Source organism: Empidonax traillii, unplaced genomic scaffold (genome assembly GCF_003031625.1).
Source record: "Empidonax traillii isolate 1590-97213 ecotype Southwest subspecies unplaced genomic scaffold, ASM303162v1 scaffold831:size274641, whole genome shotgun sequence".
NCBI lineage: Eukaryota > Metazoa > Chordata > Aves > Passeriformes > Tyrannidae > Empidonax > Empidonax traillii.
In genome coordinates, this window is record NW_020956024.1 from 141,836 (window position 1) to 164,803 (window position 22,968).

The following is a 22,968-nucleotide window of genomic DNA, read 5'->3' on the forward strand; positions in this document are numbered from 1 at the left end:
AAATTTTTTTCTCCTTCTAAATATGTTATCACAGAGGTGTTACTGTCATTCCTGATTGGCTTGGCCTTGGCCAGCAGCAGGTTCATCCTGAATCTATCTGGCATTGGCTCTGCAGGACATGGGGAAGCTTCTGGTAGCTTCTCACCAAAGCTACCCCTGAATGCCTCCTGCTACCAAAACTCGGTCATGCAAACCCAATACATGACCCCAGCGCAGGACCTGCTACTTTACCTTGTTGAACCTCATACCACTGGCCTCAGCTTGTCAACCCGGCCTGTCCAGATCCCTCTGTAGAGCCTTCCTGCCCAGCAATTCAAGACTCCTATATAACTTGATGTCCTCTGCAAACTGACTGAGGGTGCATTTCATCACCTCATCCAGACCACTGAGAAAGATATTAAACAAACTGGTCCCAATACTGTGCCCTGGGTTATGTTTCAGTACAAGCAATACTAAAAAAAAGGTGCAGGTCCTGGACGTCCTTATCCAACTTTTTAGAGCTACAGCTCTGGCTTTGGGGATTGCTGTGTTGTGAAGTCTGTCAGCACTGCTCACATCTCTCCAGCATGCCCTGTCTGTACTGAATATCAATGACGTGACTCTGTATGGCCCAGATGCTTCGGCTCATCAGTGGGTCTGAAAACACCACCACGACCTGGGGCAGCCCCAAGTTTACTGATGAGAAATAACGATGGCTTCGCTGAAAATTGCATCCCTCGGGACTCAAACATCTGAAGGATTATTTATATATCCAAAAAGCCAAAACCAGTGTTGTCTATCCATTTTATTCTTATTTATCACAGTGACTTTGGGGGTTTGGTGGGTTTTGGAGGGGTTTTTTGGTATGGTAGGGATTTTTGCTTGGTTTTTACTAATTTTTTACTCTTTTTTTTTTCCCCGATATTCTTCCAGTCCTACCTCTTTGCTGAAACTTGGTGTAGAACAGAAACATATTTACATTTCTGTTAGTTCATTCTAATAGAGAAAGCATCCAAGCATAATAACATTCAGAAATCCCAAACAGTTGCTTAACAATTACAGCAATAAGACAACAGCTCCCTAAATACCACAACTAGTAGCAAACAAGAAGTAATAAAGCACAGCACAGAGGGGTGAAGGAACAGAACTGCAAATTCCACTTCATACTTACTAAAAAGAAATTAAAAAAAAAAAAAAATCCAGACCCTTAAAATAGGAATCATTGGCTTTGGTAGTGATGCGGGAACTAAGCTAGATGAGAATGGAAAGAAATACAAAACTACCAGTCTTATAGGAAGCATGCCATCCACAACTTCTGGGGCTAGCAAGAGCTCTGTGGTGTCTAAGAGATTTTTGTCATCTTTGCTGGGGATGTGACAAAGAGCAGTATCCAAGAGACCGCTTTTGCAAGGCAAGGTTTCTTTTTCCTTTCCCAGCAAGTCCCATAAACCAAAACACTGCACTGGCAATGTTGTGACTGCACTGTATGTGCTTAGTCTCTGAATGATAGTCCAGCAAACTTAGCCAGCACTTGGCATGTGGCTGGCCCTGGTTTCAGGTCACCAACTTGCAGCAATAACAATTTCAGCATGTCCCCCATCCCCTAGAAGGTGTACTAGCAGTACACGTGCTTCTCTTATGATCTTCTCTTATGATGTGTTTAGTAAGTATACAAGTGTACACATCACGGCCACATCCATTTGCTTATCCACCAATGACTTGCTTTATGAGGGGGAAATCATGACCAAGGAACATCATCAAACATGATGCTGCAATGCCTCTCTATCTTTTTTAGGTATTTTGGTAACAACAGTCTAGTTTTCATCAGCTCCTGGTTTCCTGTCCTGCTGGAAGTCGCCAAAACACATTAATTCTCTTTGAGGCTGTGAAAGAGCAACACTGACCTATGTGTCATGATATTTGCCACCAAGATTTTCTTACAGTTCAGAGGGATGGTCACATTACTGGGGAAGATTTCTGTTCCTTTCAGCAAGAGTGCTGTAAATAAAACTGCCTATGTTTTCAAATTTACCTAATGTTATCCTGATTTCTGAGTTGTTTGGGGTGGTTTTTTGTCTAATGAGAAAGAAGCTATTTACAGACAAAGCTGAACAAAGCTGAGACAGCTATTCCATTCTCCCAGGATTGTGTCTACCTTAATCAGAGACAACAGCTGAAATGCTGAAGGACTGCATGATGCCTGTGTTGCACACCATCAATTAAGATGATTGGTTTGGGTTTCCAGTCTGTTCTGATTGATGAACTGAGTGGATGACAATTGATTACAGTATGTGAGTATATCCTCAAGTCTGACTTTTTAACTCCTACTTTTGTTCTTTTTCCATGATTCCTCTCAGGGATAGTGTTCACAGGGGAATTTGTGATTTACAGAATTACAGAGTATGCAGAGTTGAAAGGGACCCACAAGGATCATCAGGTCCAACTCTTAGCCCTGCACAGGACCATCCCCAAGAGTCACACCATGTGCCTGAGAGTATCATCCAAACGCTTCTTGAACTCTGTCAGCCTTGGTGCTGTGACCACTTCCCTGGGGAGCCTGTTCCAGTGCCCAACCACCCTCTAGGTGAAGACCCTTTTTCTAATATCCAGCCTAAACCTTCCCTGACACAACTCCCAGGCCATTCCCTCGGGTCCTGTCACTGGTCACCAGAGAGAAGAGATCAGTGTCTGCCACTTTTCCTCATGAGGAAGTTGTAGACTGCAGTGAGGTCTTCCCTCGGTCTCCTCTATTCAGTTCAGCATTCAAACATGTGCCCCTTCCTCAGTCACCTTCATGTTTTGGATGAGTCAAGCCCTGTAGTTCCACGAAGTTCCTACCTAACAAAGGAGAATTTAGTGTGAACAGGCACCAAAAGCTTGGGGTGTTTCAATGTAACTGAGAACACTAACAAAAGGCTCCCAAAATGATGTGTTTTGCTCAGTTTCTCAAATTTCAAATAGGCAAGCATCCATCAGTATTAAGGCATGTTAAAAGTCAAAAATGCAAAGCATTTTTAGAACTGTTCATCCCTACTCCACCTGCATGGCAAGGGAATTGCTGACACAGTGCCCAGATACAAAAACTGCAAATGAAAGTCCTCTGATTTCTGCTAGTGCTTAGGAAAAATAAACAACACACAACCCAACCTGACAGCATCACTGAACAAAATATACAAAAACTGTTATTTCAAGGCAAATGCCTCCACAGGGAAGAAACTAAAAATTGGAACAGCTTTTTCTTCTTTTTCCTTAGGTATTAAAAATGGAAAATATATGTCTTTCCACAGACCCGGACAGTGGTTTTAAGCCTGGTTTTATGTAACATCAGCCTCTCTGAAAGATCTGTCTGTAGACATATTCCCTATTAATTAGCAATTTAGTGGCCATCTGTGAAAAGGGATAAGCAAATATGTTTTGATTCTTTTAAAATGAAGCTGAGGAGTTAATTGCTTTTACTTCCTGTAGTAACACTCATCCTTCTCTCCACATATACACATACACTCAATAAACAAAGTGAGGCAAAACCATGCAGGTCAGTTCACAGATGTGAAGACAGTTTACTTTGCAAAACCATAATTTACCATATGCTCAGAAAAAGCTGCTATATAGTAATATGAGGTATGAGCCTCCGCAGAACAGAAATCCTTAAAAGCAGCCACTGGATACTTCATCTCTATTTTAAAATAATTTGTTCTTCCCAAACAGATGTGCATTATTTGAGGTCCAGAATCAAGGGCATTTTTCACCTACCCATGTTCCCCTCTAGTGGAGCTGAGCAACAGACCATATATCCCCACGGTTATGAGTACACCACAGTCCCTCACTAATCTAATTAGGGGTTGCACCTTCCCATATCAAAATTACCAAGAGGAAAACCCTTTCTCCCTGAAAACTGCAGCCACAATGAGGTCAGTAGGACAGAGTGTGCAGTCATTACATTTGAGAGCACAGGAACACCTCCCTGCAGAAGGTGGCCCTGAAGCAGAGACGGGGGCTGCTGAGACTGTCCCAAGTGTAAATCCAACCAACAGAGTCAGCCCCACAGGCTCAACACCCACATACAGCTCAATCATCCCTTCCTGGGGTCTATGCACAACTAACATGGCATAACCACTCTTCCTTCTACACGGTACATACACGTAAACTTTTTACTAGGTCAAAATTTGCAGTCAACTGAGACAAAGTTCCCAAGATATCTTCACTAACATATCACTACATTTTTAATTAAGAGTTACCTGGATTTATTATTTACCATAATGAATGATTGAATAAAAAAAGGAAATGGAAGTGCTCTTACCTACTTTTTTAAACAGCTATCTGACATCATAGCAAAGTACTATTACTAGTGGCCAATGGGTCTACAAAGAGTTAATGTAACACAAATGTATTTCTACCACAGGATCAGCTTCACAGAGGGTGTCAGCAGTGAGCAGAAGGGGATTTATCAGTGGCTGAGCAGCAAATAAATCCAGATTTTGTCTTATATTAATTCCATCTCTCTGTGCATAAGCACACTAAACATACATGGAAAAACACTAGTTATGAACTGCTTATGCTTTGAAATAACTCTAATATTCTCAGCCCTTCTGGCACAAACATCCTGTTTGGGTGTCACCACAGTCCTGTGCTGGCTGTCCCAAAAGCCTTTCAGACAGTTTGCTGGTGGATAAGACAGAAATGCGTCTCTTCAAATCACTTGTTTACACAGTAACACCTCTCTGGAAACAGAGAGGCTCAACAAACAACACTCCAAGATCTAAGAAAAAAGTATTGTTGCTATTCACAACTTTCCTCCTCAGAAATTAGTCAAGATACTCAGCCAGTAAAGAAAAACAAAACTAAAATCTAAGTTTGCTAGAAACAAGAACCTGAAAGCCTTGCAAAGCCAAATTCACCACCATCTCCATTTCAAGAACATCCCAATTTCTATTAAAAATAAAAAGATCAAAATTTCAAATGTGATCTTGGTAAAGAAATCATGACTGTAAGCTTAGCAGGTCGCTAGTTACTGTTAATCCACTAGTTTTTTGACACAGCACTTATTGCTATTCAAAATGAGCAGAGGATAAAATACTCAAAAAGAAGGTAATGTTATAATTTTCTTTCCAGTCATTGAAATCTGTCCCCATCAGGCTGGTGAAAGTTTTACTGTTTAATTACAGGAGGTTAATTAGCTCAAAGGGGGAAAAAAACCCTCCTATGGGAAAATTTCCAACCTATTTAAAGTAAAATTTTGCTGGAATCACTTAGAAATATTAATTATAATTAGGCTGTTATACATTTGTTCCCAAATACTGGGGGTTTTTTTATGACGCTATAGTGGCAGTTTTGGAATCTTAAAACCAGTCTTGTTAACATATTCTCTTACTCAACTAAATAAAAATGGTAACATTCTCATGGAAAGTGATAGTGTTGTTTCCACTTCAATTAAAAAAAAAATTGTAAAATTCCTTTACTACAGCTAGACATGTCAAAAACAAGATAAATTCACTCAGTCCTTTAGGACTTATCCTCTAGCAGGGAAGAAATTAATGGAGGGATATGCTGTGGTTGGACTTAGCAAATCCCACCCATTTACAACTAAACTTCTAGACAAACACTTAGGCTCCTCTCTGCCTCCTTCATGGCAAGAAAATGCTATTCCCTGTGCTAATGAAAGATAGCAGGAGCTAAAATAAAAACAATGTTTATGGCAAAGTATGAATGAGAAACCATATACCCTTTCCTTTTATTAGTGGGCAGTAACACATTAGCAGAATTAATTTGATATTGCTTAGTTCTGATTCTCTGAGGATCTACAGCCCCTGTCTATCCCATGCACAAATCTATGTGATCTGACATCTGCAAAATGAGGACCACGGAACACGTAACCACCAACTGTGTTATAAGTGACTAACTCAGCTCATAAAAAACATGTTACCTGGTCATGGGCAAATATGATTTTTTCTGAGTGATGTACAAAAGCTTTACCCAAGAAACTTCTTTTCCATCTCCCCTGATACACTTGCTTTGCATCTTTCAGGTACTCAGATCAGACTAGATCAGACTAACTTCTTATAAAATCACCCTAGTTCAAGCTCAGATCAATGTTTGGGAGCTTAATTCTACAAAATAAGGTAAATTTAACATAAAATTCTATGGTGGAAGAATGTCTATCAACAGCTAAGCTCTAAATAACTGCAAATGAAACAAATCAGTTTTGTTCCTCCCATCTGGAAGAATGACCACAGCTCAAAACTTCAAAATGTTGAAGGAAATCAAGACCCTACAAACTCCAGAGAGGTAAACACAAAGATTGGATCACTTAGTTGTCATTCCTGCAAATGCATATTGTGAATAGTCCTAATGGTTTCCACGTAGTTGTCCACAGGATAAAGGTGTTCAGATACACAGACAGTTACAGTGTTAGAAATGTAAGGTTACAGAAGTCAAAAGAATTCAAAGCAGATATCTATCAACACTAATTATGCATAAATTCAGTTTCTTTCTGCCACATTGTCATATGAAGAGTTTGGGACAGGTATAACTCCAAAATACTCCCATTTTTACTTGTGACTTTATGAAGGTTATGTTCATTCAGTATTCATAGTACTAAATAACAATACTTCATAAAACTAGCTATTCTTGTTGTAGTTAGTGTCATGGTCATAACCCAATGAACAATACACCAAAGATCAGGATATTTCCTATTAAACTGGTACCTTCATCAGGAAATATATTTAGAAGCCTGTTTTTTACTACATCGCTACATTGTCTAATGCACCTTCTCATGAGCAAACTGCACAATTTTATCCATGTTTTATAGAGATTTCTGCTATAGGAGTGTTTTGTTAGGATGATGGCACTCTAGGCACTGGAAAAAGCTAGACCAACAAAATTGGCAATTTTCAGAGCTAAAATATCCCAACCCCTATGCAATCAAGGATGCTTGTCTTTATACTTCTTCTCACTAACCTTCAGCCTGCTTAGCACTGCACACATCATCTCAGTACATAACTTCAGTGTTGCTGTAAAATGACACATCACAACCAAAGGTTCACATTTCTACAACAGGCATTGTGTTGCTTATTGAGTTTCATTATATATATGGGTTTAATTCCCTGCATAGCAAGGATTGACTTTCTCCTCCTCTAGATGGAATATTACCATACAGAAGCTTCTGTCTTTGTCCATATAATGATAATCTCTTCCATGGACAAAGCAGATTTTTTTTTTCTCCTTATTTTCGTTACAATTCCACCCTTATCTAGAAAAACATGACCTAGTTTAGCAGTGGCCACTATATGGTTCTTAACTCCAAGTAGCTCTCAAGGCATTTTGAGTGCATATCTGCACTGAAATGACAATATGGCCAAAAGCTGGACAGCTTGGCAATATGTATCCATTATAATAAGGAAATGTGAGCCAGAGGTGCCCAAGGACAGCATCATCCCAATTGCTTTAGGATCTGTCTGTATGGTCAGCTCACAGTGGAGTTTGTGTTTTCTAGAGAGCCCTTGTTCTCTCTCCCTGAAAAGATGATGCTCCCTGACCTCCTCTCACACACCAACCCGTTTATCCAATATATACACTTCTTAAACATACAAAGGTTTTGCCACATAGAAAATTTAGGCACAAAGGTTGGTGTATTAATTTTTAACAGTTCAAGCTTTAAACATTTTATGGTTTACTTACAAGAGAACATTGAAAGGATATGGACAGAATATGCCTTCCAAAATAACTGAATTTTTGATTATCACAACAATACTCCTACTTGAGATTTAAAACTAATTAGTAAGAAAGTGTGTAATACCCATATTGCCACCAAAAATATTTTTAGCTGCATAATATTTGCCACGATTCCAGATGTTCCTATGAAATCGGTATTCATGAGATGCAGCTCTTTGGCACTGCGTGTGAGAGAGCGAGAATCTCTAATACTTACAGCCAATCATCATCATAGCAACAGCAAAGATCTTCTCCCCATCCGTAGTCGGAGCGATGTTCCCAAATCCAACACTGGTGAGGCTGGTCATTGTAAAATACAAGGAGGAGATGTAGACCGAATCTTTGCTTGGTCCGCCTTCCCATTTGCCAAAGCCGGATGTGTTAAAGCGGTAGGGAGTTCCTATTGACGCCCCCAGCTGATAGAGCCAGCTCTCCGTTCGGATGGTGTTCGTATCCTCATCGATAACTTCATAGTCTCCGATGCTGTACCAGATGCAGGCCAGCCAGTGTGCAGCAAGACCAAACACACACACCAGCAGAACCAAGACTGCTGCTCCGTACTCAATGTAGTGGTCCAACTTCCGAGCTACACGACCCAGCCGAAGTAGCCTGACCACTTTAAGGGAACTGAAGAGGCTGCTGATGCCCTGGAAGGATAAAGCACAGTGACCATTAGAATTTAACATGAAAGCAACAGTATTCATAACTGCGGTTTCCCAAGGCACAAGGTGATCCGTAAAGAACAGGTGGTCACGAGGTAACACCTGAAAACAGAGATTGTGAAATACAAAAAGGTTATTGACCCTTTCCAGGGATGCATATAGGTGCTCTTGTCTTCATCCACTAACATTTTGTGAGTTACTCTCTTAATTCCCTTTGCAGGTTATTTGAATAAGTTTACAAATACATTTGTAAAAACTTCGAAGCACAGGTCGTCTTTTGCACATCCACTTGTGCTTTCCTATGCAGCACATCAGATATAAAGTCTCAGATAAAACACAGATTGAAATATTTAGCTTAGATGTACCAGAAAGATAAATAGGGAAGGCCAAAAAATACTGCAAGTACCTGGCAATTTGTAATTTTTCAGTGTAACAATGCATTTCCTACGACTTCACTTTCCTATAAGAATTCATACACTGATAATCAGCCCTTTGACATTTCTCACGTTGACTACACAAAGCTTAACTATTTCAAATGTCTCAATAATCCCCGAATCAAATCCTTTTAATGGCAGCTTTGGTATCAATGCAGCATTTCTGTGCTGATAATAACATGGCTCCCATAAAACAGAATTAAGCCAGCATGTAGGATTTTGTATTGTTAACTTTTATACAGATTTGCACAAGAAGTTAAATTAAAAAATTCAAAGCCATTTGGGGTATGAGAAGCATCTGAACAGCCTTTCATAAGAATCCTTTTTTTTTTTTTTCCTACTTCCTCTTACCAATACTGTTTCATACATGGAAGTCTGATTAAAATTTAAACAGACTGGTTTAATGAGTATTTCTGGAAATGCATAATTGCATACTTCTGGTCACCAGCTTTTACTGGAAGTTTGTTTATTCCTGCATAAATACAACTGCTTCAGTATCTTAGGCTGTTTCAATGCACTAGAAGAGATGTTTTATTAAATAATTACATAAAGCATATTGACTCATGTTCCCCAGGACTGTAGCAATATATTTCCCATTTATTTCATGAATTTGTCATGATTACGTTGACTCATTTTCAGAGACAGATGTAATTTGTTACCTGGGAACACACTATCAATTTCTATTAAGTATCTGGACAAGATGTAACACAACCAGGAGAAGGGAAGTAAAAAAGACAGAAAGAAAAAAAAAAAAGAGAGAGAAAAAAGCAGCCTTCCTTTATATTTGCAGAGATCTAGAAGAGAGCAAGTGAACTATTCTTTTCATGACTATTTGTGCCAAACTTTTCAAGTCACTGATGCAAAAATTGCTACACAAAGTTAATTTCCATTTCGCATTCATTGCATACACAGCTTTGTTTTGTAAACATTGGAGCAAAGCCTCTGTGCCAGTTCAGAGAATACAACACAAAGGCCTTAATTTCCAGGTGAGGGAAAGCAGGTATTTCTGAACACTCAGTATGGAGAGGAAAAGCAAAGGGGAAAATACAAAACATTATAAATTATAACCATATTTTAGAATTGGATATGCAAGTCCCTGAGTGACAAGCACATATAGTCTCTGCATTCTAAATATTCTGACATAACACAATCTTCTGGTTTTTTTGCTTAAGAGCGATGCCCATTTCTCCTTTTCCTTTTTACAAACTTCAACAGTAAAACAGTAATTTTTTATATTTTGAGAGGTCTCTAGCAATTTAAATCTCTGCTTTTAGCTTCAGTCTCAAAACCAAGCTTTTTAATCACACAGTGCTTCAAAGTCTCAGGAAAGGACAGAAACTTCTCTATCCCAACATTTGAAAGAACAGTTTTATTTTTGTTCAAAAATAGTGGTGCAAAACCTGTTCTTCAAATAAAACTCATCCCTGTGATTAAAAAAAAAGAATGCTGTTTGTCAATGAGAGTCCTACCAAAGGCAAAAAATAATAATGATTCAGGAAAGACTTAAGAGTTTCGAATTAGGGTAATTCTCAATTAATAAAAACAAACAAACAAAACCCAACAAAACAAAACACACACACACTCAAAAAAAGTTGAGGACTAGAAATATCTGGAGAAAGAAAAAAAATCATGAAAGGGAATACAAAATAAAATATGCAAAATTAGAGTTAAAACATTCAAGGCAAACTACATTGTTTTCAGGGTACTCTTATCTTAATTTGCCTTGTGAAATGTACTTTAAAAAATTTCTTAAAAATATTTAAAATGGGATTGAACTGCATCATTTAGGAGAAAGTGATTCTACCAAATTCTGATCAGAGAGATTGAGAGAATTGGGCTTTTTGCACAAAAAGAACTTGCATATTTGCGGAAAATATATACTTGATTTGGTTGCACTGAAAGGTGCAATTAATATTCAAATTACTTCATAATACTTCATCTGACTGCATTGCCAATAAGACTGTAAAAGTACAGAAAAAGCTATATTAAAAAAATTATTTTTATTTCAGCATTAACAGTATTTTCACTTCTATTTCCTCAGAGGAAAGGATTTGTCTATTTTAAATGGATCAATATCAAGAGCAACACATGCCCAGGGATACGATTGTTCATAGAACTCTCAAAAATTTCTAAGTGACAAAATTTCAAATAGGTGTAAACAAGGGAAACTTAATAGACTGCTTCATAGATGATAAAGTAGAAAAAATACAGATGATTCTCCAATACTTTAAAACAGTACTTTTTGACACTAGATTTACCAAGTTATATTTTAATATATTATTCAATAGAATAGATCTGCTGGATTCAAAATGGACAATTTTAGATTACCACTCTCCAAAATAAAACTATACTTTCAGATTACTGTCCATTTTAATGCTCTTATCAGTACAGATTATTTTTATGCTTTCATCATAGAGATGGTTCCACGATGTCACGCAAGGGAGCCTGAACTCAATTTACTTTTCTTGATGTGTGTCACACCTTCTTAGCTCTGCTACTCCTACCAGCTTTGAGAGGCAGACGAAAAGACACCCAGATGTCCTTCTTCCCAAAGGACATAGATGAACCTCCGTTCATAAAGAGCTAGAAATTGCACTACAGGTCCCAGACAGGCACCCCTAGATGCTCTGTTCTAAAGGACCACCGTAAGGAATGTCTATGTGGCAGTCAAGGAAAAGACAGGATTATGTAACATCCCATATGTAAGACCTACCTGTGTCTGACTTACTCTGACACAGTTGCAACTATTAGTACTGTATCCAAGAGAAACTTTCCCTTGGAGCTTTGCAAAAGCTAAGAAATCTGGTACATGGTCAGAGTAGACACAGAGTACATTTGTATTATATTTTTGTTCCAAAGAGAACTTACATAAATGTGCAGCACTTAGCAAAGTATTCAGAAAATGCTGAATTTCACACACAAATGTATTTCAAATTGTATGAAGTTTAACTGAATGGCACTAAAAAAATTCTACTGCTGATACCTTCATGGAGATGTCAATAAATATTTCATAGGTTGGCAAGTTTACTTTCACTGCCAGTGATGGCTGATGTATACAAATGGAAGACAGTGTAGCGAGTCTCCTCCAAACCAAAGGGCAAGCTCAAAGCACTGAGACTCGGAAGAAATACTGTCTAGTCACTGATGGAGTAAACTTGAATGTCAAAAGCCCTTAAAATAATAAACACAACCACTCCCCCTTCACTCCTCCTACTCAGTCTTTGAGAGGGGAACTGCACCCTAAACACAACAGAAAATCAAACCAGTCTCAGTCCTAGAGGAAAGCAGGACCTGCATTTTACATTTGAAGAAAATGCTTAATAATTTTACCCATGAAATACTGCCAAAAGTAAATTTCCATGTATAATTTGGCATTAATTACACCTACTCATTATAGACTGTGCACTTTTACACAGGTTTTCTTCTCTATCTTCTGCTTTTCTGCAAGATCTACTGTCAGTGCACTCCTTGTCTCACACTGCTATCTCAGCCATTAAGTAAGCTTCTTTCCAAACATGAGACCCAGGATATCCATGCTTTGGCTCTAGCTCTGCATCAGACAACATAAGATTTGTGCCATTACTTCCATATCCAGAAAAAGAGATAGATACACGGTGTTTTCAAAACACGAGGGAATGGCTGTAAGCAGAGTAATTATTGTTACTTCTGTCATTATGGTCCTCAAGAACAGTAACAGTAGATACTATAGTATTTTGTGCAAATAAAAACCAGCTGCTGCTGTTCATTTGCCATGCAAAATTAAACTAAACTCAATTCATTTAATAATAAAATTTCACCAAGAAAAAGCAAAATACAAATCGTTTGAAGAACAGCAATAAAAATTAAGTGCAGTCGCCCTCCTCTCAAAAAAAAAATTAAAAACAAGGAATGATCCATTTTCCCTTCCAAACAAGATGTAGGATGAACAACTTTAGAAAAGAACTAAAATGCAATGTTCACCTCCTACAGCTGCAGTAACACTAGTACTTTAGTAAAAGATTCAATCTGCATGTACTTAGTTTTTAGGCCATTATTCACTTTCTACATGCACAGAAAGAAAATGCACTTAACCCAAGCATTAAGATTTTTTTTTTCTAGGCTCAAAGGAAGGATAATTTACTTCCTACTTACTATCTATTTTTAAAAAGAGAAAGATTCAATATCAGCACAAAGTTTTTCAGCACTTTCCTCTCATATGAAACTGCTAAAGTTCAGGCTTCATCTTAATTAAAGGGAGATGCAGGAGACTAAAAGCTAACCATTAAAAGAGAGAGAATGAAACAGACCCAAAAAAATAAATTATTTATTCCAAAAAGGAGGCAATGAACCAAATTTATCACTACCATAAGTGAGGCAAGAGGGTGGAAAGCACTACCTTCTTTCTTGACATTTGATGCTGAAGTCAGCCATGCCGCACCCCGGCTCTGCCCATCTGCAGTAACGTGGCAGCCCTGTCAGGTCATTATTAGGACTTCTCATTGCTGTCATTTGCCTCTTCTGATTTTCTTAATTAGGTCTGAGAACATGACCTTTCCTACAGATTGCCACATTTAGCAACCAAGAGATGAGATAACGTAATGTGCACAGGTTAAAATCAATATCTCAGCCCTCCGGATACTGCTGTGGTTTTCTGCACTGAAGAAAACAGATCTCCAGACTCCCAAAGTTTATTTTAGTCAGACATCTGCGAGCTTAGTTAGAACTGAGGGAGAAACAGCAATAATTCATGTATAAGAGCACAGGGTGCAAGAAGAGATAGGAAGGCTGATTTTTCATTTGTAAAACTATGGGCACATGTGCTTTACATGCATACATGCACACTCAGAAAACCAACAAAACCAGGAAACAAACTCTCTCTCTTTTTTTCCTTTTTTTTTTTTTTTTAACTTTGAGAAGAAAAAACAAGAATAAAGATAACACACAAGTAATCTGAAGAAATCCCAGTTTCCAAAGTAGTAAATAAAAAAAATTAACCCCTGGTAGACAACAATCTGCTTTCCAATGCTTCTGATTCAAAGAATACATCAGTTCCAGAAGATTTTTACTCATCTCGAAGAGGCAAAGCACCCAAATAAGATTTAGTGTTACTGTCATCTAATATCACTCCATCTTTCCAATTCTGATCCCATCCCTAATATGAAATAGACTACTAGCAACCACTTAACTACTCAAATAAACACCCTCTGTCATCTCATCTGACTTTTTGCCTCAGATCAATACAAGCATGCTGAATGGGGGGGGGGGGGAACAGAGTAACTAATCCCTGTCTCTGAGACATTCTTCCCTTTATATGCTATGTAAGGCTCACTCTAACAGCAACTAATATATTCAATTAGCTCTCCTTCTTGGACAAAGGCTATCACCATACATTTATCACTGAAAATGTAATTCAGCATTTTAATTCTTTAGCCTTATACAGATTGAATAGCTTATTACTATTCTCCCTTTAACAGAATGATAAATCATGTCATGCCTTTCAAAGCCATGAAACCAGGTACGATCCTTAGTTATCTGTGACTTAGCAAAAAGACTAATCTGAACATCAGGAGTGCAGAGAAAGAGGAGTTAATTGGCATCTTAACAGCCACAGCAGAACCTACAGAGTAGCTGAAGACCAGGCAGGGACACGGCAACACATCCTACTCCGGTATTCTCTTCTGTGAGGAGCTCTCTATCAGCAGGCAGAGCAGATGTCTCTGAGCCACCAAGGTGCATGAACCTGGGCAAGACCAGGGAAGGTAGCAGAACTTAAATATACTCAACACCTTAAGCAGGCTTATAGCAAAGGAGAGAATTTAACTCTGAGTGACTTAAAAGGCATAAGACCTCTGTAGCACCTATATGCAACACCAATACAGCTTGGGAAACTGAGGACTTGGGGTGAAGAGACAGCCTGCCCCTTCGTAGAGTAGCATAAAAGAAGCACCTCATTGGTAGCATGGAGTTTAGGTTTTTAAGGAGGGAAGTTAGGGAAATGCATATTTGACTGGGAATAAAATGGGGCATAGGAGGGTGTGGAACAAACCAGACAAAGAAAATAAACACCCTCACCCGAATCCTCAAGAGAGTGCAAAGCAAGTGCTTCTTTGCCTACCTGGTTTATATCCTGGCTGTCCACTTTAGCCCAGGAATCTGCTTTACTTCATTTGCATTTCCCCAAATACTCCTTCCATCTACCTGTGTGTTAAGGAATTATTCCTGCTTGGCACAGCCCCCTGGGGCCATGCTGCAGTACAGAGGCACTTTTAGGAGTCAGACAACCAGCCTTCCTTCTCGACCACCACCTTTCCTTTCTATTGTTCTCTCTTTCTTCCACAGTTCAAGGTCCCCAAGCACCTTCTGAAGCTCCAAACGCTACAGCCACACCAACAACCCTCCTAGCTATTCTCCAAGGGTCTCTGGCAGGTTACAGCCCACAGCACACACCTCCCGTGGGTTTTGTCCTATTTCTCAGGGGCCTCTCACAAAGGGACACCCAACCAAGTACAGCTTCTTCATCACTACGTCCCCAATCCAAGGCCCATGTTCCAGCCCTCCCACTGCCCCACCTGGGTACAGTAACCCAATTTTCGCCAGAAGCCCCCATAAGGAGTTACCCCCTCCACAGGGTCTCACTAATCCCTTCTCATCTTCTTTATCTCATCCAAGAAACACAGTTTGCCAACATCTCTGCTATGGCTGGATCATACATCATACACAGCTGCTTTGTTATAGACATTACACAGAAAGTAGGCTATAACTACTTTATAATTATAATTAGCCATAGAAAAATATTAATTCATTACTAGATTCATCAGTAGACTTACATGCAAAACACAGTATTGCCTAATTGGACATATCCAAATAAGAGTGGTGAACTACTGTTGCAAATAGATTTCATATTATTCAGATGTTTACAGTTTAAAAATACTTCAAAAATTATATTTTCCAGTTTGCAAAATTCATCTAACTCAAAATCTTTCTTTATAGGCCTCTGTTTATTCAATAAAACTGTAAATATGATAATTTGTTCCATTGCCCCTTTTTGCATGCAATGGTAAAAAAAAAGTCTAGGGATGTTGCACGCTTTCCAGTGTAGCTACTTCAGTCATTCCTAGATAGCTAATTTGTATTAGCATGAGAGATTATTCCACTAATAAGGTTTAAATTAATCTATTGCAAAAGTACTGCCTCAGAGAGTTGCCAACAATTTGACCAGTAACACATTCATTTTTTCCTCTCTCGGCTCACTGTTTGCTTTCCAGCTACACCACGCTCACTTGGCACTAAATAGCTTAATTTACTTCTATTACTTCTGTATTATGGTTTTTTTCTGGAAATTTTTCTATCATCATAAATGTTGTCCTTTCAAAGCTGTATATCTTCTTTCCCTGCATGCTAGCTTCTCTCTTATTCATTCACTTAAGTGAACATTAGATCATTTCTATTGAATACATCTTTCCTGATGACCTTTGGCTGTGCATTTATTTCTCTTCTACCTCAACTAATAGAGTGATATATGGTTCTCAATTTGGCATCAACTAACAATTGATCATAGCGTTCTGTTCAAACACACATAGAAATTACTACTAAAAACTCCCTATTTCAGAGATTTATATGGTGGTGACATGACTGGATTCCACTTCTACCATGAGATTTCACAACAACTGCATCACATGTAATAGGTCAAATTTTTTCCAATATAAATTACATCTTATGGTATTATGGCCGAAAACCACAGCATAAAATTGCTCAAGCTGACAATGCAAGAATATGCTTTGGAATTCAAAGCCTTAAATTGCAGTGTTCTTGAAAAAAATTGTGGAATTTTCTTTAAGCCTGTTTTTTGTTAAATTTACTGATTGATGTCTGAACACAAAAAGATAACGTTATCCCCCAAAGTATGTGGTATTTCCTTAAGTGAGGAATAATACTAATTACTGTAAAGGATTACTGACAAATGTTATTGTGATCATTCAAATTTGAAGGAGACTAACACCATCGGTTTTTAAGTGCTGTGTAAATTTTAGACCAATATTTTCTTTTCTTACTCAAACTAAATTACAGCATGATGTATTGTCTTAACAATAGAAAGTTCAAGCCTAGCATTAAATTGATTCATCAATCAATGGTATATTTTCTTCTCTTGAAGTTCTGTGACAGATCAAGAAAGTAATTAGTATTTAACTGCATAATTAGCTTCCCATATATAAAAGCCAGGAGAAACATTTATAACTTTTCTTTCATTTGAATTAACAATAGAAATTTATCTACAGCTATTCATTTCTTCGTTTGTTGAATTCTGTTCATGTCTGAATATGAGATGCTGTACTGTCTCTTTGAGCACAGAACTTGAGGTCAGAAGCTTCATACAGTCTCATATTTAATTATATGGCCATGAACAAAGACACTAACGTTTTTTCTTTCCTCTTCCATCTGTAGAATGTGGCTATTCATATTTAAGTGTCTCTTGAATTAATTGTAGTTATTAATAGTTGTATTGATCAATAGTTAATGAATTCAAATTATTTTTGAGGACAAAAATATTCTCAACCGTTCAGAGAGGAAACTGGAATTTCAATTATATTGAAAAATGTAAATTGAAAATATACTAATGTTCCAAACTGCAACAAACCCAAAGAATTTTGAAATTGTCTGAAAAACACAGAAGTCACAATTTTGTTTCAAGAAAACAAAATTTCTAATATATCTTGTACTGGAATAATGAAGTAAATTGCAAAAAAAAAGGTATTTCAAAATAGAAAAAATCCAATAACAGAATTTTTTTTAATTTAGTATCTACTTGTCAAAAATATTGATCAACTCTAGTTTCATCTCTTATAATTGTTCTTATATTAGTGGATCATTTTAAAGATGACAAAAATGGTTTCATCATTAATCTATCAAGAGCTAAGTGAAAGGACAGTCCCAAAATTGTCAGGAACCAAAAAAAGCCTCAGTATCCTATTATACAGCTTTTTACTTGTTCAGTGCTCCAGGTTCCATGTCCCTTTGCAAATCAATTAGTCTCCACCACAGTAATTACAGCATTCTTAAAAACAAATTGACTTGTCAAGTTACTTTCTCCATGACATCCTCAGTGTCTTCAGTGTCCCTTTTTTTAACAGAGAATGACAGCAGACAGAAAAACAAGTGAGGTTCCACCTCACTGCAGTTCCCCTTCACTGTGGGGACTGCAGCAAAGCCAGGATTCTATTTCCTGCTGTTTAAAACCATATATGGAAAACATCAAAACAGGAAAACAGCAATTCGTATTCTTTATCTCATTTTATCAGCACTGTTGACACTGGGTATCATTTAATCTCTGGTAATTTTTGCAAGGGTATTCACATTAAGACTTTTTAAAAAATCCCTGCAGCAGTCATGGCCACCTACTAACTCCAGTGCACTGTCTCCAAGGGAATTCCTTTCAGCAAAATTAAAGTGGCACAGAGATAATAATTCAGTTTGGTTTCTTGTAAATTGAGCAGTGCAGCCTCACACCTGACTTAATCCAACTTGAAGTAATACAGTGTGTAATCCAGGGCGAGAGACAGGCAAAATCTAAACCAGCAAGAAAGGAAGGGAGCTGGCCCAAAAAGGGAGTGCTCTACACAGCAGAAAAGAAGATATCAGGCAAACATTTTCTACTTTCAAGATTCCTTGAATGTGGCTTTTATTTTTTTTCCTCTTTAATAAAAGGTTATCTTTCTCTCTACAGGCAGCTCTTGAGTGATCAGCATATACTGTCCTAAACCCCCACCTGATATGCACTATGTTATTCTGTCAGTGAATTTGCTGGCAAATCCCTTCAGGTCCTATAAACCAGTATGAACCCTTAATAGAAGTATAGCAATTTACACCAGTGGAAACTCTGCTCTAATGACTCTACACTGATTTATACCAGCTAAATGTCAGAATCCACTACGGGAAATGGAGATGAACAGTCTTGAAAGGACAGCGTCAAGAAAAATGTTGGTTATTTTTCTTTTCCTTGGGCATGATAGCAGAGTAACTAAAACTAACATTGTTGTACTGATTAAGGAGAGTGCAGAAGAGCCATAAGAAAACCAAAGTACCAATCCACTTCTCATTGTTACAAGGCAGTACTGAGATGGAGAACCTGGAGAAATTCAACCTCACACAAGTATTTCTCTGCAGAATTTCTACCATGAGTTAAAGAGCACCTGTGCTCAGCTTGAGGGCTGTCACAGCCACTGGTATAGACATTTTCCTCAGGGTTGTTCTGTAGGTCACATCACCAGCCTAAAGTTACAAAGAGTTCCTCCAGCAAAATCATCACCAAGTTGCTACTATCTGCAGCGGGTGAGAAAAACTTCCTTCCCGTTTTTTGTTTCTTGCCTAACTTCTTTCTTTCTTTTGATAATTATTATTATTTATTTATTATTTTTGCTCTTTCAGTCTAAATGTCAGAAACTGACATATGGCCACTGCTTCCATCACTATATCAGTGGCACAGCAAAGTAATATGGAAAGCCCTGCAGAATAATCTGCAGTCTGGGCCCTTTCTATGACAAACAAATACTTAAGGACAGGTCTCACAAGGCTTTTTTGCTTGATCTCGTTTGTGTTATCTCAGTCTGTAGCTTGATATAAAATGAAAACTTCTCTTGGGAATTAAATATCAGATAACGTTTTTTCCACTACATTCAATAGTTTGCCTACTTGTCCTTGAGCCACTGAGAAAATCACTTTAAGTACTTCAAATTTTATAAAAACCTGAGTAGTCTATTTTTTTAAAAAGTAATGTGGTTTTGGTTTTGCCCATATACTTCACTTAAGCAAATCAAAAGCTTTCTTTTGATACTAGGCTGTCCTTTGAAACATGATCGTACTTTCAAGGAACTTGTAAAATTTAAATTTTGCAGGCTAAAAATTAAATACTAAACCCCGATGAGATCCATATGCATATCCCTCTCATTCTCTGGAGTTATTCAAACCCACCTGGATGGAATTCTGTGCAACCTGCTTTGTGTGGATCTGCTTTAGCAGGAGGGCTGGACTAGATGATCTCCAGACATCCCTTCCAACCCCCTCCATCCTGTGATTCTGCATATTACATCTTTAGGATGTGTAAGAGATAAATTTAGACACATAATTAGTTGATGATACATATTTTATAATATGTAACCAGAAAGCAGACTGCTGGAATCCTATTTAGGATTTTATTAACAATTCATTAATTCTCCGAACTATTTAGGCATGGAACCCTAACATATTTAATTTAGGAATATTTTCTTCGCAGACTGATCCAAAAGAATAAGCAGCGGCAGCACTGTGGTTTAAACTGTCTGAATGGTAATTCTTTTGCTGGATTGTAATCTGTTCCCAAAGAAATGAGCAAGAATTGAGGAGTCTAGATTTCCAGATTTCTCCCTACCCTTTAATCTAATCATGACATTACCAAAAAAGCATCTTCAATTGCTTCACCTTCCTCCAAAACAACTGTTGCCAGACAATGCTGCATGGATCACCAGGTATACACACACAGTGCTTTCTGGTGGTCTAAGATTTGGTGAGTCACTGCCTGCCTCTTTTTCATCTGCTATAGTGTACCAGAAGCAGCTGAGAAAAGCGTATTTTACTTCCCAATTGTTCATGTGAAGAATTGCCATTAGCAGGCATACCCTGTTCAGTCAACAGTGAAAGCAAGAGAAACCTGCCCCAAGAAACTGTCCTGGCACACCAGTTCAAGCTATTCATAGTAAGTCAGACAGAGTAGTTTTCCTCAGTGCTGTACAGGGGTCCTGCTGTCTGCTTCTGTCTGTCCTCCTGAACTCTGAGGATGCAGAATGAAGTAAAGTAAACACAGATCTCTAGCATGAAAAGCTACAGCCTTTCCCAGTGCAGCTAAAGAATGATGCTTCTGCGTCTTAGGATTCGTAAGCAAAGCCCCATGCATGCTGTGGGTGGCTACGAGAGACGTGTGTACAGTAACTCAATACATTTAAAAGCATACATTTCCTTCTTCTCTCTCCCACCTCCCCCCAGCCATTAAGTAATAATTAATGGGTGGAAGTGGAACCAGTATACTGACCTCATCGACATTCTCAAATGCATTGATGACATCATAGGGCAAGCACGAGAGCAGATCGATCACAAACCAGGTCTTCAAGTAATTCATGCGAATCAGTTTGGGGTCAGAGATCACCTCTCCTGCCGGCCCCACAAAGGTTGTGTGGAAATTGAGCACAATGTCGACCAGAAAAATGACATCCACAATGCTGTCAACTACTAGCCATGCCACGTTGTTCTGTTTGGTTTTGAAGGAGACATTGTAAGGAACCAAAATAGCAGTGTAGAAGGTTAAAATCAAGATGATCCAGTCCCAGGTGGTCTTGAAAACGCAATAATGCAAAATTATATGTGGTGGAGTCTTTGGTGCCTCTTGCTTGTACTGTGGGAGGATTTCAGAGCCCAGCTGCAACACCTGTAGTCACAGAGATTTCAGGAGAAAAGGAAAATATGCTTAATTTTTTCATTATATTTTTCACACTGTAAATTCTCAAGCTCAGTACAATAGTTGATAAAAATACATGCCCATAAACTCCTTTTATCACCACAAAATGGTAAGCATGTCAAGATAAGTATTCCATTAAATAGATCAGCATCAAACTAGAAACAGTTGTTTCTCGTAATACCATTAATTAGTTTTTGGCATTAAGTCTAATGTGTCAGGTGTCCAAGATAGCTTCTTCAGTGATCCAAATAGGTAAGACAGATGAATGATAGGCAAGAACAGGCAGGAAGGCAGTTGTGAATGGAAATCAATGGTAAAACCAGGAATAATACCATAACTTCTGAGTTGCAATCCAACACCGGGACAGCTGGACCACATTGTTTTGCAGCACTGGCTATTTAACCCTACACTGTGTCTGAAATAGTCTTATACTACAATCTGTCATGAATGCATGGGTCTTTCTTCCTCTTCTCTGGACTGTGCAGGAACAAAGCCCATGGAAAATTATAATTCACCTCAATAAATTCATTTTGAACTTCAACTTTTCACTGCGAGAAGTTCAGTGTCTGATCTACTTGATGGTTTAGAATCAAAGAAAGGTAGAGGACTTCCTGAACCTTAAGGATTCTAAGACCACTGAGTCCAACCATTAACCTCTTACCACCACATTCTCCAACATCCCCAAGTACCACATCCACACACCTTCTGAGCATTTCCAAGTATGGTGATTCCTCCGCTTCCCTTGGGAAACCTGTTCCAATGCTTGACAACCCTTTCAGCAACTAAATTTTTTCTAATATCTAATCTAAACCTCCCCTGGTTCAACTTGAGGCTGTTTCCTCTGGTCCAGTCACTCATTATCCAGAAGAGAGCAACCTCCCCCTCACTACAACCTTTTTCCAGGCAGCTGTAGAGAGTGATATGGTTCCTCCTGAGCCTCTTTTTCTCCAGGCTAAACAACCCCAGCTCCCTCAGCTGCTCCTCATCAAACTTGTTCTCTAGAGCCTTCATTGCCTTTGTTGTCCTTCTTTGGACATGCTCCAGCACCTCGGTGTCCTTCTTGCAGTGAGGGGCCCAAAACTGAACATGGTATTTGAGGTGACTGTCAAAGTGTACTGTTCAGTTACAGTGCAGTTAGGTCTGAATTCAAAAATGCACGACTGCAAAAGATGATGTTTTAAACCCTGGACCTCAAGCTGAGCATATGCTGACACTGAGTGCTGTTTTGCATAACTGCAATCTTGATCAATGCTGCCCGTTTTCTGTCTATTGTCTATACAGTTCTGCCCACTCGTGTGAAAACAGTATTATCATGTATTTAATTCTTGAGAAATAAAGTTTCTTCCATATACCTATGAACAAGAATGTATTTGTTTATATCTATGGATATACATGAGGGTGAAATCAACATGAAGAAACTGTGTCCAAATGAAGACAAGCTAAATTTTAATATTAAATTTACCCTGGATGAATTATGGATGAAAACTGAAAGGAAGACAGAGGTTTGCTAGAGCGAAATGTGTTTGCTAGTGCCAAACGCACAGAACCTGGGAAAAAAATTAGGAGCATGGCTGCTTTTTCACGTTTATTTGCACATAGTTCAGAGCAATAGGAAGCAGTGAAGGAAATGAAATGGCCATCTTTCTCAGGGAGAAGATCAGACAGCATAGCTGCAATAGAAGGATGTCTTCCTTTCGTGGTCCTTATCTTAGCTTTTTTAATGTAA

The 22,968-nt window shown here is 38.3% G+C and overlaps 1 protein-coding gene across 3 annotated transcripts in view; it reads right to left on the reverse strand.

The window, feature by feature from the left end:
* The window catches only part of KCNH1 (potassium voltage-gated channel subfamily H member 1), a 182,627-nt gene that overhangs the window by 122,517 nt on the left and 37,142 nt on the right, over positions 1 to 22,968 (reverse strand). For all 3 annotated transcript variants that reach the window (XR_003573262.1, XR_003573261.1, XM_027901997.1), the window contains exons 6-7: positions 20,820 to 21,212; positions 7,904 to 8,333 (exon numbers count right to left, since the gene is read on the reverse strand). Coding sequence is in view for 1 of the 3 variants with exons in the window: in XM_027901997.1 (XP_027757798.1) it covers positions 7,904 to 8,333; positions 20,820 to 21,212 (823 nt within the window). In the remaining 2 variants the exon portion in view is untranslated. The remainder of the gene's footprint in view (positions 1 to 7,903; positions 8,334 to 20,819; positions 21,213 to 22,968) is intronic.